General features: G+C 41.3%; 1 protein-coding gene across 2 annotated transcripts in view; it reads right to left on the reverse strand.

Moving 5' to 3' along the window:
- Window positions 1-12,748, reverse strand: part of DIS3L2 (DIS3 like 3'-5' exoribonuclease 2) — a 184,999-nt gene that overhangs the window by 153,953 nt on the left and 18,298 nt on the right. For both annotated transcript variants that reach the window (XM_079315695.1, XM_079315696.1), the window contains exons 4-6: window positions 12,406-12,548; window positions 7,191-7,244; window positions 3,035-3,136 (exon numbers count right to left, since the gene is read on the reverse strand). In XM_079315695.1, the coding sequence (XP_079171821.1) occupies window positions 3,035-3,136; window positions 7,191-7,244; window positions 12,406-12,548 (299 nt within the window). The remainder of the gene's footprint in view (window positions 1-3,034; window positions 3,137-7,190; window positions 7,245-12,405; window positions 12,549-12,748) is intronic.

A 12,748-nucleotide genomic window follows, 5' to 3' on the forward strand; every position in this document is an offset into this window, starting at 1 on the left:
CATCACTGAACAGCACCCAGCTCTCCCAGCGGTCGCGTGAACAAACAGAATTTTAACACCAGACAGGGAGGACCAGCAGCTCATCCAAGCAATTGATGAACATGCTGGGAAGGACACGATGTTGAGAAATTCAAGCCTGATAAATTTCCTATCACTGAGCCAAGAAGTGGAAGGCTGGAGAGAGAAAATATTGCTGTCTCTCTCAAGAAGGTATTACATAAAATATAACCACACATCCAGAGTATTTCACCATCCTCTTACATTGCACTGTGGCATTTATACCTGTGTGTAGGGTATCACCATTACAGCTCAGTGGGACACAATATATCCTTGAAGAAACTGCTCTTCAGCTGGTGGCTCTTCCCTCTCAGGCACTTCACCTGCAAAGATGACCAACTCACCAGGGACAGGGCAGCTCCTACTTTTCAGCAATTCCAAACACACGGTTTCTCTATCCAAAACCCATCATTTGTTACCAGTCACAGATTTTCCCTTCTCCTCCCATTTACACATATAAATTGAACCAAGGTGCCAGCTCAGTCCTGCCTTTTCTGGTACACAGCAATACAATGTGACTGTGGGAGAAGGTCCACAGAACCACCTGCAAAGGAAGATCTTCCCCCAGAGCATCCAGAGGCTATTCAGGGTGCTGGAAACCCAGAAGGAACAGACTCAACACACTGCTGAAACAACAGCCTTATCTTGGGCAAGAAACTGGTACAACAGCAAAAAAACCTAACCCAGTTCTCTGTGGGGCTTGGGAGTAGAAAACCATAAAAATAATCAGCACACACATCTCAATCCTAACAAACCAATATGTACAGAGCCTGTAAAGCCTCCTCTGAGAGCATCAGTTATACCATATATCTGATTAACATTTTTCAGAGAAATAACTGAAGCTCTTCAGCTTGTTCCAAAGGCCCAACAGGATGGAGAAAACCCTCAATACACCTAAGTGGCAGCTTTGCAGCACCATGAGACTAAACAAATGGAAAAACCTAAAATAGGTTGCAACAGTTTATCATTAATCAGTATGAATAACTTGGCAGAAAGCAATATCTTTCAGTGCAACTTAGTGGCATCTTTCCCAAAGAACTAATACAAACATGAGCACATAGCAAGAGATTTGGGGAGCAGGGGAAAAGGGATGCCATCACTGATTGAGTTGCTGATGGCAAGAAACAAAAAAATGAGACTACACAGGGCAGCACCTGTGTGGCTCAAAAACATGACTGGCATGTTCCAGCTACTTCATTTGGCAAAGTTAAACTCACCACAGAAGAATCATAATCATATTACAAAACACTCAAGTATTTTGAATGGCTTCCTTGCAGCCAGATACCACTTCTCTAACAGTTCTATTTATTCATGCATTTTCCCAGGACAGGGATAACATTCTGAATCCTGACTCTTGTATTCATAAAAGATCATTACTGTTGAACATATGAAGGTATGAGAATAGGAGAGGGAGAGGCACTATCTTTGTTTAGAGACAGATACAAATGGAAAACTGCAGACAAAGCTTCCAAGCTCAGGCAACCTCTATCAAGCCTACAAAGAAGCCCTTGTGCTGGCAGGTCCTGGCAAAGGATCTAAGCATCTAAACTATTCCATTTTTCCATCTTTATGAAATGGTTTAATACAAAAGATAAGTTGCATATACGGATTTGGTGATCAAAATGCATAGTTATCAACATAGTTTTAGTGAACACTCACTTGAAGTCTTAAATAGCTATTGAAGAAATTTGGCTTTGACCCTCAAAACTGGTTCTCAGAGGTTACCAAGACAGCAGTAGATGTCTTTATTTTATTTGTATATGGATATACCTGTAATACCTTAGATCCCACCTATGATTGCTTTTTGCATTAGGTTTAGTTTCGTACTTACGTGTGTCAATAAATACTCAGGTAACTCACTCATTTTATACATACTTAAAAGGAAGAAACAATTTCTAATATGTTTCAAATCATCATTTTAATTGTTGTTAAATTTAAAAGAATAGGTAGACGGTTCAGCAAACAACCAGAATAAACACCTTACACTTTCAAGTCTAAAAACATATTGCTTCAAACAAAGACAGGTAGAGAAGGTAGCTAGACTGAGTAAAAAGCACCAGGCCAAAGTAGTTCAGACCAGTCCCCACTCTGCTGGAAACATCCTTACTGTTATTTTTGTCTGAAAGATTTACAGTTTTTAAACGCTCAAGAAGATATCTAAAACCGTGTTTGGGAAACAATTTGTGGTGGTTCTGTAATGTGTGAAAACCCATGTTAAAATTGCTAACATTTTAACCCATGTTAAAATTCCATCTCTCAGCAACCAGAGGAAAGGAGTAAAAACTGCCTTTGCATAGTAGTGTTAAAAGATAAACCTGCAGACAACATAAAATTTGAAAGGACAAAGTTTGATTAGAGAAAGAAGTTTCATCAGTGGGGGGAGGGGGGGAAACCCAGACAGTGATCTTAGTGAAATCCTCAGACATGAAAATGAAAGCAATTGTCCCATATTTATATTGCTCCAGTCATTTCACACATGCTTCATTCATGTAAAGAAGGGTATTACCACAATATCTGGAGCTGTGACAAGATAAGCTTTTCACGGACTGAGGACCCAAAAATTAGAGAGAATTAATCATAACTAAAGCTTTGTGAACAACACTTGTCAAATACATGAGCAATTGCCAACACCTACACAGCACTATCCAAAACACCACAGTATGAAGACAGCCAAACAGCAGATACCAGAAGTCACCTCTGTCAACTGTGCTTGGAAGCAGACTCATCATCAGACTTTTCCATACAGTGATAATGAAGGCCATTCCATGCAAAGAATGAGGTTTCAACACCTCAGGTATCACTTCTTCCAAACATCGTAATGAATAAAGTCTTTTAATCAACAGCAGTATAAATTCAATTTAGCTAATCTGATTTGTAGGAAATTCTGTGTTCTCTGTCTCAGGCCTTACAAGTTTAGTGATGAAAATTGTAATATGCTCTTTTCTCTCAAATCACAACAAGAATACACAGAACTGACCTTCCACTGATCTCTGGGAAGCAGTTTCACCACCACGATGTCACCGTTCAGGGCTCTGTTGCGAGAAACCACTCCGTCAATAAAGATATCACGACTTCCATCCTAGTCAAAGAGGAAGAAAAGTAAGTGCCAGACCAAAACATACTAAATCATGGTTGTTACAAGGTTTAGAACACATCAAGAAAGACACACACCCCAGTGAGGAAAACATCCTGCAGCTGTGCACAGGAACAAAATGGATTTGCCATGTGCCCTTTAACATACAGGATCTTTCAGCAAATGAGCACCTTTGTATGGATGTGCCAGTACAGTAGTTCCACGTTGCTTACACAAGACACAGCCAAGCCCTCAAGATGTGCTGTCCCAGTTCCTCTACAGTTACTCTTGGGAACAGGTAGAGAGTTTTCTGCTGTAACCACTCTTGACACATTAATTTCCCACCTCAAACATTCAAAGCCAGTGCTCAGAACAGCCAAGTGTTCAGAAGTGTTCACAAGACACTCTGCAAAGTGCTCCATGCAGAGCTCCAGCTGCTCCCCTGGGAGCAGGGAAAGCAGGGACATGCTCCCAGATCAGCAGGGCACTCTGTGAAGGTGGTCTGGACTGTGGATAGAGATGCAGTCTCTCGTTTTTCAAATGAGTTAACACCATATACTCTGCATTTGGCACAAGTAATGTTAGAAGGTATCCCAAATAATGACAACCACAGATGCCAACTGCAAGCAAGGAGATCTTTTACTGTAACAAACATGTCAGGACATCTTCTCTGAATATTCTGGGTTAGCATCCTTGCACAAGAGCCTCTATTAATTGCACACATTATGATTATCCACCTCAGACATGTCTGGCATTTGGTTACTCTACATTTCGTTTGAGAGATTTTCTTCATGGGGTGAACAAAGTTTCCTGAAGATGCCAACACAAAGATTTTTGTTTTTAAAGGATTGCCAATTTTGTCTTTTTTTTTTTTTTTTTAATCATTGACCGTGCTCCTGCTGCTTTCATTTGTGCCTTCCCATAATTCAGTATACAAAAAATTCCATGTGTCTGTTTACAGTGCAATGAACACGTCAAACAATATGAGCATTTAGTAGCTATATTGCCAGTTTAAATAGTTTTTTTGAAGAGAGTTATCTCTGCATAGTTTTGAGGTACCAAAAAGGAGGTTGAGTTTCTTCAGATTAGTACTTCACTGTCTTTGAAGAAAAAAACAGCCTCACAAGATTTAAAGTCTTAATCGCAACTTCAGCTGTTTCTCAGACACTCCTGAGTCTCATATACATGAATAAATCCAATCAGAACTACCAGCATGCTCAGTGTCCAAGAAAAACTTCTTTTATAACCTGAAAACATGAAGCCCAAATATCACATAAGTATCTTACTCTGCTTAGATACCAAAACAATAAAAGGAAGAACCCTGCCATGATGTGAAACTAAGGCTGTCCTCCAAGAGACTAAATTGCTCCTAGAAAGAAAAGCAGCAGCAGCAGCTCAACAGCTGTGTGAAAGCTGCCTCCCATGACAAGATGCAGAAAAATTGCAAAGCCTCTTGGACCAACATAATTCAAATTGGAAACTGTTCTTTTCAAAAAGCCAGATTTTTTACACATGGTATTATTCCTTACTTCTCCCCACCCTTTCCCTTCAGCTCCAACTCTTCACCTAATTTCATCATATACATAAACATGGAATGTTCAAAGTCACTTTCTATGGCAAATTCCTGGTTTGGGTTAGGGTTTTTTTTTGTCTGTACCTGTAGCTGCTCTGTGCTGCAAGACACATGCATTATTATTCACAATAATTTGCTCTATACTTTTTTTCCCTTTTCTCCTGTGTCCATGAAAATATAAGATGTTTTCTTCCAATCCCTGCAATGTATCACACCAACTGGTTAAAGCTGCATCTCCACACTCTTTCAAGATATATATATACACACACACACTCAAATTTATTTATGTGTATGAACACCTATTTTACAGCAGTAAATTGCAACATCTGCAACAAAGCTGTAATCAGAAAATTGCCATCAGTTTTGGTGTTCCCTCCAAAAAGAAACATCTCTGTATCTTGAGCTCCAGACTCACAATTGTTGGGTGAACTTACACACTTCCAAGAAAATTTATGCATCCCACTTTTACTCTGCACAGTTGACACTTCAGATTACTAATGCAATTAAAATGTCACTGAATAACAACAGAACACAATCACTTGCAAAGTCCCAGCTGTCCCTGGGGTGCATCTACTCTACTGGCCACAATGGCCTCAAGACTTCTACAGTCCCCTCCAGTGAGAACAGGGCTTTCTCTGCAAGTATCTCCAGCAGTGCTCCCTCTCCCCCTCTGATGAGATCTGCAGTATTCCATCTGCTCTGGAAGTGTCTCCCACAAGCACAGCACAGCTCCAGACACTGTCACTCATGCTCAGGAGCACCATCCTTCACACTGACACATCAAACCACACCACCCTGTGCAGGGAACACATGAGATGTGAGGCAGAGATTTAAATTCTTGGGGTCTGTTTTCTGAGTAGCTTCAGGAAAAAAGCCCTGGACTTTCCCCTCAACTCTTCATGCAACAATGAGATGTGAGCAGACAGAGCACATGTGCAGGAAGAAACACACAGGGACTTCTGGTGTCAGAAGATGAACAGCTGTTGCACTGAACTCCATGAAGTCATGGCCAAGTCATAGCTGAAGTGAAAGGGGTACAGTGCCCTCGTCAACAGCAGGAAAGAAAGGGTGATTTTTCACAGCTGCAGCTCTTGCAGCATCTGGCAATGATGGGAAGTGCTGCAGAACACCAAGGCTGCAAGCCCTACATTATGACAAATAATGTTACACAAAGGATAAGCTTCCTAAAGCAGCTGTCTTAAAAGACTATGACTACACAAGCCAGTCATCTTCACCCAGGTGTTGATTCTGCTGGTTCTGGTATTTACCTCCATAAAGGGCAGAAAAGTAAAAAGATAGCTGAGATAACCACCTCTGCTAGCCTGCCTAATGAATGCATTCCTGTACACAGAACAGGCACAAGGCAACAGCTGGACACCAGAGGGGCGATTAGGGGTAAAGCCTCACATCCAAATAGCTCATGAGAGTAGCTGAACTTCTCTTTTAACCTTAATTTTGTAACTTCAGAGAATGTATTTAACAGCTTACACTTGCCACACCTACAACAACACCTGGTAAAAGAAGGATCAAAGTTCCTTTCACTTACACACTTCCCTCCTGATGTACCAGAGAGCTGCTCTGTACTTCTTCCTTTAGTTAATCTCAGTGTATTCTGTGCAGCCCCAACATTTTCCTACCCCTGTAATGCCAACCTGCTCTAACAAAGCTCCAAAACATTGCCCCAAATCAACAACATGAACTGAAAAACACCATGAATTTGAAGGCTTTCCCAAGCCCCAAAACAATAGTGCTGTCAGTAGCCGGGAGAACAACATAATCAGTGTTTCACTGTCTCAGGGCAGGCTCTGCCTTCTCAGCCCCACACCAGCAAAACATTTAAATACAAAACTCTCTCATTAACAGCAACACTTTGACCAAGTCAGTTCCAGATAAAAAACTTTGTCTGTGCCAGCTGTGAGGTCACCTTCCCAACTGGAAGGCCCTGAAATTGCAAGAGTCCTTCTTTTCTGTCAAAATAAGGAAAGAAGAGAGAAGAGGTGCAAGCCAGTCCCATGTGACAGAAGCACATCCCAAGCCAACCAAGATGCAGCCCGTGCCAAGGCGGGCACATGAAAAGGAATCACGCATATTATTTCTGGAATGACTTTTCAAATTAGCTCATGCAGCAGATCGAAAATGGAGAGCATATTTGTTTAGGGAAGATTAACTTAAATCAGTGGAAAATCTATAAAACCTCTACAGCCATAAACCAAGGGTTTCTGATTACGCTATCTGGTGGTCCTCAAACCTGACTTCAGCTGGCCTCTGTGGGACCCTGCAGTATCCCCAACTTCAGCACAAGCAAAGTGTTTCTTTGAGGCATGAGAAAGCAGGATTTGGTTGGGAATATTTGATATAAAAGAAAATCCAGATTGTGTTAATTTATTCCAAGTCATTCACCTCTGAGTGACCTTCTGTCTATAGCATAACTCCTATCTTAATGCACCTTTACTTATGAACTTTAAAGCATTATGAAATTACACTTACTGGAGATGGAATGAAGGCTTCATGGTACTTCTTAGGATTTATTCTCAACGGTCCCTTAAAAAAAAAAGAAAAGAAGGAGAAAGATTATGCCTGAATCTTATTAATTTTATTTAACACCAGTTAAATTAGAGAGCTGTGGGTAATATATCTACAGTGAAACATGAGAGATACATCTAAATTTCCATTATACATTTCAAGTCTTGACAACTTTGCATCCAAGCAATTTCAAGCCAAAAGGCAGTTTCATGATAGGCTTAAGCTGATCTACTGCAGTCTGTCATCAAAGAGATGTTGAATCATTAGTTGTTGCTGCTACTGGGTGAACTGAGGATCCAAGTTCTCCTGTTCCTTTCACACATTTTCTGCTGAGCATCCACCAACTTCGTTAACAATTGGATAACAGAAACAATTTGGCTTGCTCTGTCTTGGAAAAGGAGAATGTTGGGTTTGCTTATTTTGGAGGATGCAAGGAAAGAGGAAAAGAAAAGCTGAGCTTGCATGGCAGCAGGTGTCATTCTTATGGGGCTCTGGCTGCTTAGGCTGTTCCTGCAAGCAGACAGCAGCAGTAACTCTGTGATAATAAAGTACTTTTCCAAAAAAGAATTAAAAGGATTTTCCAAAAATAAACATTTAAAGTCTACAGGATTAAATTCTGTTTAAACACACTTAAAGGCAAACTATCTTAAATACATTTGAAAATTCCATGGTCTATCTATTTCTCCTTTGTTATCTGCCAACTTAAAGGCCAAGTCACCTGCAACAAATTCATATCAACTCTCCAAAGTAAACCAACCAGTTTTGCTGCTTGCACTCAGGTCCATCCAAGAGAAAGGCAGAGCCAACCAAAGCCTTACAGGCTACACATTTGCATCCCAAAAGAATCCTGGAAATTGAGATTCAGGTGACTGCAGTTCAAATCACAGCATTTGAATCTTATGGGAATATAACTTAGGTATCTGCCCTCCAACAGCTTTCTGCTCTGGGAAGAAAATTTAGAAATTTCTCTTCTTGTGTATTTGAAGTAATGTTAGTCAATTTATTATATGAACAGATTCCATCTGTTTGCACTTCTGTGTTAAGCAATCATAGGAGCATCTCACAGGAATTGCTTCTTTAAAATTTTACTGCAGCAAATGATTTTTTATGTATTCTGTGAAACACTCAGACAATAGGAAAATAGAGCTGACTACATATGAAAGTTTTGCTGCCTTGAAGAATTCATAGATTTATGAAGATTTTCCATTGCACTTATTTGCTAAAGTTTACCAGCAAATACAGAATACCAGATTACCAGCAGCATGTATTCCATACCTTTTAGATACTATTTGTGGACTTTGGTGCACTCATTTTATGTCTCACATAACTTTTACTAACAAGGACACTCACCCCCATGGCAGGCACAACCCAGAACAGCATGGAAACAAAGATGACCCACTGAGAGAAACCCTGGGGTATTTTATGCTTAAGCAAAGTGAGAGCTGACTTGCTGTCATCAATTTCTATTAGCATTGGTACCCACTGATGGAAAACTCTCAATAGTTGTCCTCCACTTATTTCCCAGAATCAGTCACCAGAAGCTGCTACAGAGAGAAACAAAAAAAATGGAAGGGGATTGCTGCTCTGTCTGACAGTGAGTCAATTCCCATATGTGGATCTATCCACCAGCACTAAGCAGATGAGGGGATATCTTGTTTTCCTCTGCCCAATCCCATTGAATAGCTTGGGACAGCTGTCAATCAGCACATGAAAAATCAGTGATTGTGTCCATGGCCCAGAGGTGCCAGAGCAGCAGTGCCCATGGAGGCCCAGCTCCAGCAAAGGCACAGAGGAGCATGATGTTACCACATTTACTGTGCAGCCTGTTCATCTGCATCTTATATGCACTACCTAATTATGATCAGCATTAGAATTCTTACGTCAAGTAACATTAAAAAACTTCAGCTCTTTCCTTTAAGCAAGAAACTCACAAAATCTATCTTAGAAAGCAGATGGGCCCTATTATCTGTGCCCATGAAAATCCTATTTACAATGTTGTACATTTCACGCTGTGATATCATATCTGGAACCAGTCACTCTCCCCATCTGCAATGAACAACTGTTCTCATATGTGTATTGGGGGGTGAGGATCTGGCTGCAGAGTCTCATGATGTCACACTAATGTTGTATTATTTTACAATAGCTTGCAGATAATAGCTGCTATATTTATCAGTGTTTTTCTGTCATTAGGGCCTTTGTTATGAAAGGGAAGAACAAGGTCTGCAGGAAGGTTTCTAAAACATTTTTGGATGATTCAAGGCAGCTTCACAGGCTCTTGCCAATAAAGTTTTTAACCTTATTGAACTTTTCCAGTGAGACACAAAAGGGTCACGATTTCTCAAGCTGCTCTGCTTAACCCAAGGCAAGCAGTACTCTGACTAAACTTCAAGCATCACAAACCAAGCAGTTTATAACAACTATTATAACACATATGCCTAGATTTGTTTGTGTGTACAAAACACCAAAATAAGGTCAGGGTTCACAACTATCTGATGGCTACCAAGGCTCCCTGTGAAGAAACTATCCATGAAAATCAGGGAAACCCCAGCTTACACATCCACAAAAGAACAGCTTCCCAAGGAAAAACACCCTTTTAACAGCAAAGCAGGCTCTGCATCTGTTGGCTCTGCCTGACCCCAGCAGTCCTGCAGGGAGGGGCTGGGAGACACTGGAGGCGTGGAGCAGACATGAGTTTCTGGCTGATGCTTCAGAGGATGATTAGAGTCCTTTGGGTCAATGCTCTTTAATACACAGCCCGATTTCATCTGTTGTGTACAACCATCATCGTGCACCGGCGGAACGACGCAGCAGTTATTCAATCCTGTTTGCCTTCAGGCCATCCACTGTGATTCCAACCAATGTGATTGCCTGGTGTTTGCTCCTGCAGTTCTGAGGGCAGGGAGTGGGAATTCTACATATTCATAAGTGTCTGAGCTCAGATCCCTTTTCCTGTAGAATGACACTTCTGGACACGTCACACGACTCCACGAATCCGCAGGGCACCCTTCTTGTGCTACTTATCAAAACATGACCTAATGTCAGATGCAGTACCAGAAACCATTAAGATCAGTATTAATGACAGACGTCAGCACCCATAAAGATAACCCTTCACTCCTCCTGATCTAGGGCTGCCTAATCTTCACTTGTGTGTCATCTGAGCAATTTCCAGGTCTGTCAGTAGTTTCTGTGGGTTGGGCTTTCAGGAACATTTTGTTGCACAGCTGCATTGCCAAGGTCCAGCACGAATCTCAGTGTTATGGTAGGTTCTTTTCTCCCTAACAGAACTCTCAAATTCTCATCCAAATATAAGCAGATCCAGTGTTTCCAGGATGCTCCAGGAGACAGCCCATTTTCAGAGAGTCATGCTACTGCCTGGGAGCACTCAAATTTCCTCAGGACCGTCAGATTCAGACTATTAGTCTGGCCTCCCCTTCCATAGGCTCTTGTGGAGCCTTTTTGCAGGTTACCTTGCCAGAACAATGCCCTGCTTTCGGGAATTAACACAACAGTGATTTGTTCATTGTATCTCTTGCCATTGTAGAGAAAACACTGAATATTCACCCATTCACTAAAGCTGCTCTCAGGATCTCACCTATCCTGGTTGAGGCTGCAGTGATGAACAATCTTGATGAAATCATAAGGATGAATGAACTGAAGATGAGAAATACTGTGCTGGGATGCCCATGATCTAACACTCAGCTCTGAATTATTAAATCCAGCTTCTACAGCCTCCATTGTTTCCCTGAGACGTGGAACTGGATGAAAGGAAAACAGAGCCTAAGAAAGCACATATGACTCTTCCAGTTACGCAGCACATGACCTGGAGTAGACACTACACATTTACAAGAATTAGGGATTCTTTTGCCAGGGATCATGCAATCACAGGTCCATGGGGACTCAGCATTTCAATGGGATTCTCAGGTAGTAGTCATAGCCTGATGTGCCTCATCTGCAGCTGCACTTGACCTCATAGGCAGTCTGCACTGCACTTTAAGCTATCAGGCAGTGCTACCAGAAATGGTGCCAAAAACACTCCTAAAGGTAAGACAGAAGCTTTAGTTGATGTCGTATGCCAGTGCAGCCAGAGGGAAGTCACAACTTAAGGCTCCCATTTCCTCCCTCACCATTTGTTTCCCATTGCAGGTGTCTGTGATGGTCTTTAAAAATGCATTGGCCTAAGGTCCAAGTAGCCCAGTGGACCATGCTGATCATCAGCAGGGATATGATTTCTCTCAAAGCTAAGTGTGCATGAGGCTGGTTTTCAGGATGGAATCAGGCAGTCTTTTACATAAAAACCTCATCATACTTCCAGAGATTATGCCATTATAATGATATACAAGAATTATTATGCAATCGTAACAAAAAATCAGACAAAAATTGAGGTGATGTCATTTCAGACTCCAGTGTATTGATGAAAATAAGTATCACAACCTCACCAGCAGTATAACACCAATTAAATGGCAATGGACCTGTGTGTGCTTGAATAAACAGTCAGTGGATGTCATGCCCTCATTGATCTCCACCTGCCCTTTTTCACCAGCCAGTCTGATCTCACTGGGATGCCAGGTGTGTCCTGAAGAACATTACACCATGTTGAGGACTGCTATGAATGTGCAAGGACACTCTCTTCTTCTCCATCTCAGCCCTGCCAGCATTCATATAAACCTCATCTATCCAGCAGACAGGACAGCAGGTCCACCCCCACATTCTTTAGAGAACAATTGCTGCCTAATGATAGCTGCAGTTTTGCTGCTCCAAAAAGAAGCATAAACATTTTTGTGAGAAATTTCAGCAAGAGGTATCTTGCTAAGGGCATTTGTTTTCACTTACACAGACAGAGTCTACCAGCAACTGTTGCTGTTTTGAGCATCATTTGTAAAAAGAAGTGTCCCCAGTAATGACCATCACGGCCAGCAGATTATTCATCTAGAAATGTGCAATTTATCCCTAGTGTGGATCAGGAATTTAACAGAATATGCAACCAAAGAAAAAACTACTTCAGAGGAATGTAGAAAATTCCATCCCACTTGTAGAACATCCTGAGAAAGGGAAAATATCTTCCTCTGGCATCTACAAGTGCTACATCAATCCCTGTCATCAACTGCTGCTGATTTCCAACAATTGCTTGTGATTTCCACAGACTTATCACAAGACCATGGACACTGTACATTTCAGGCACCTGAATTAGCTCTCCCCTTTTCAGTCCTGCTGAAACATCTTCCTTTGACATGTAGGCTTCAAATATACTCTTCTTCCTCCCTCGAGTGGGTTTATTTAGATTCTTTCTGTCACTTGATGTTGGGACAGCAGCATAGGATCCTCCTGCAAACAAAAATTCATAAGTGTTACCTTGCCCACCAAACATGTCTGTGTATCTTAAGAGAATCTGTACAGAGGTTTTATATTCAAAGTTGAATTTCTGAGAACAGTTTGCCTAGAAATACTGGCACCCGACTTCAGAACACCGAAAAGCCTGGAATAATCACATTTTACAAATAACCAACAGTCTTTTACAGCTCATT

The sequence above is a fragment of the Erithacus rubecula genome (genome assembly GCF_903797595.1).
Source record: "Erithacus rubecula genome assembly, chromosome: 11".
In the NCBI taxonomy this organism is placed as follows: Eukaryota; Metazoa; Chordata; class Aves; order Passeriformes; family Muscicapidae; genus Erithacus; species Erithacus rubecula.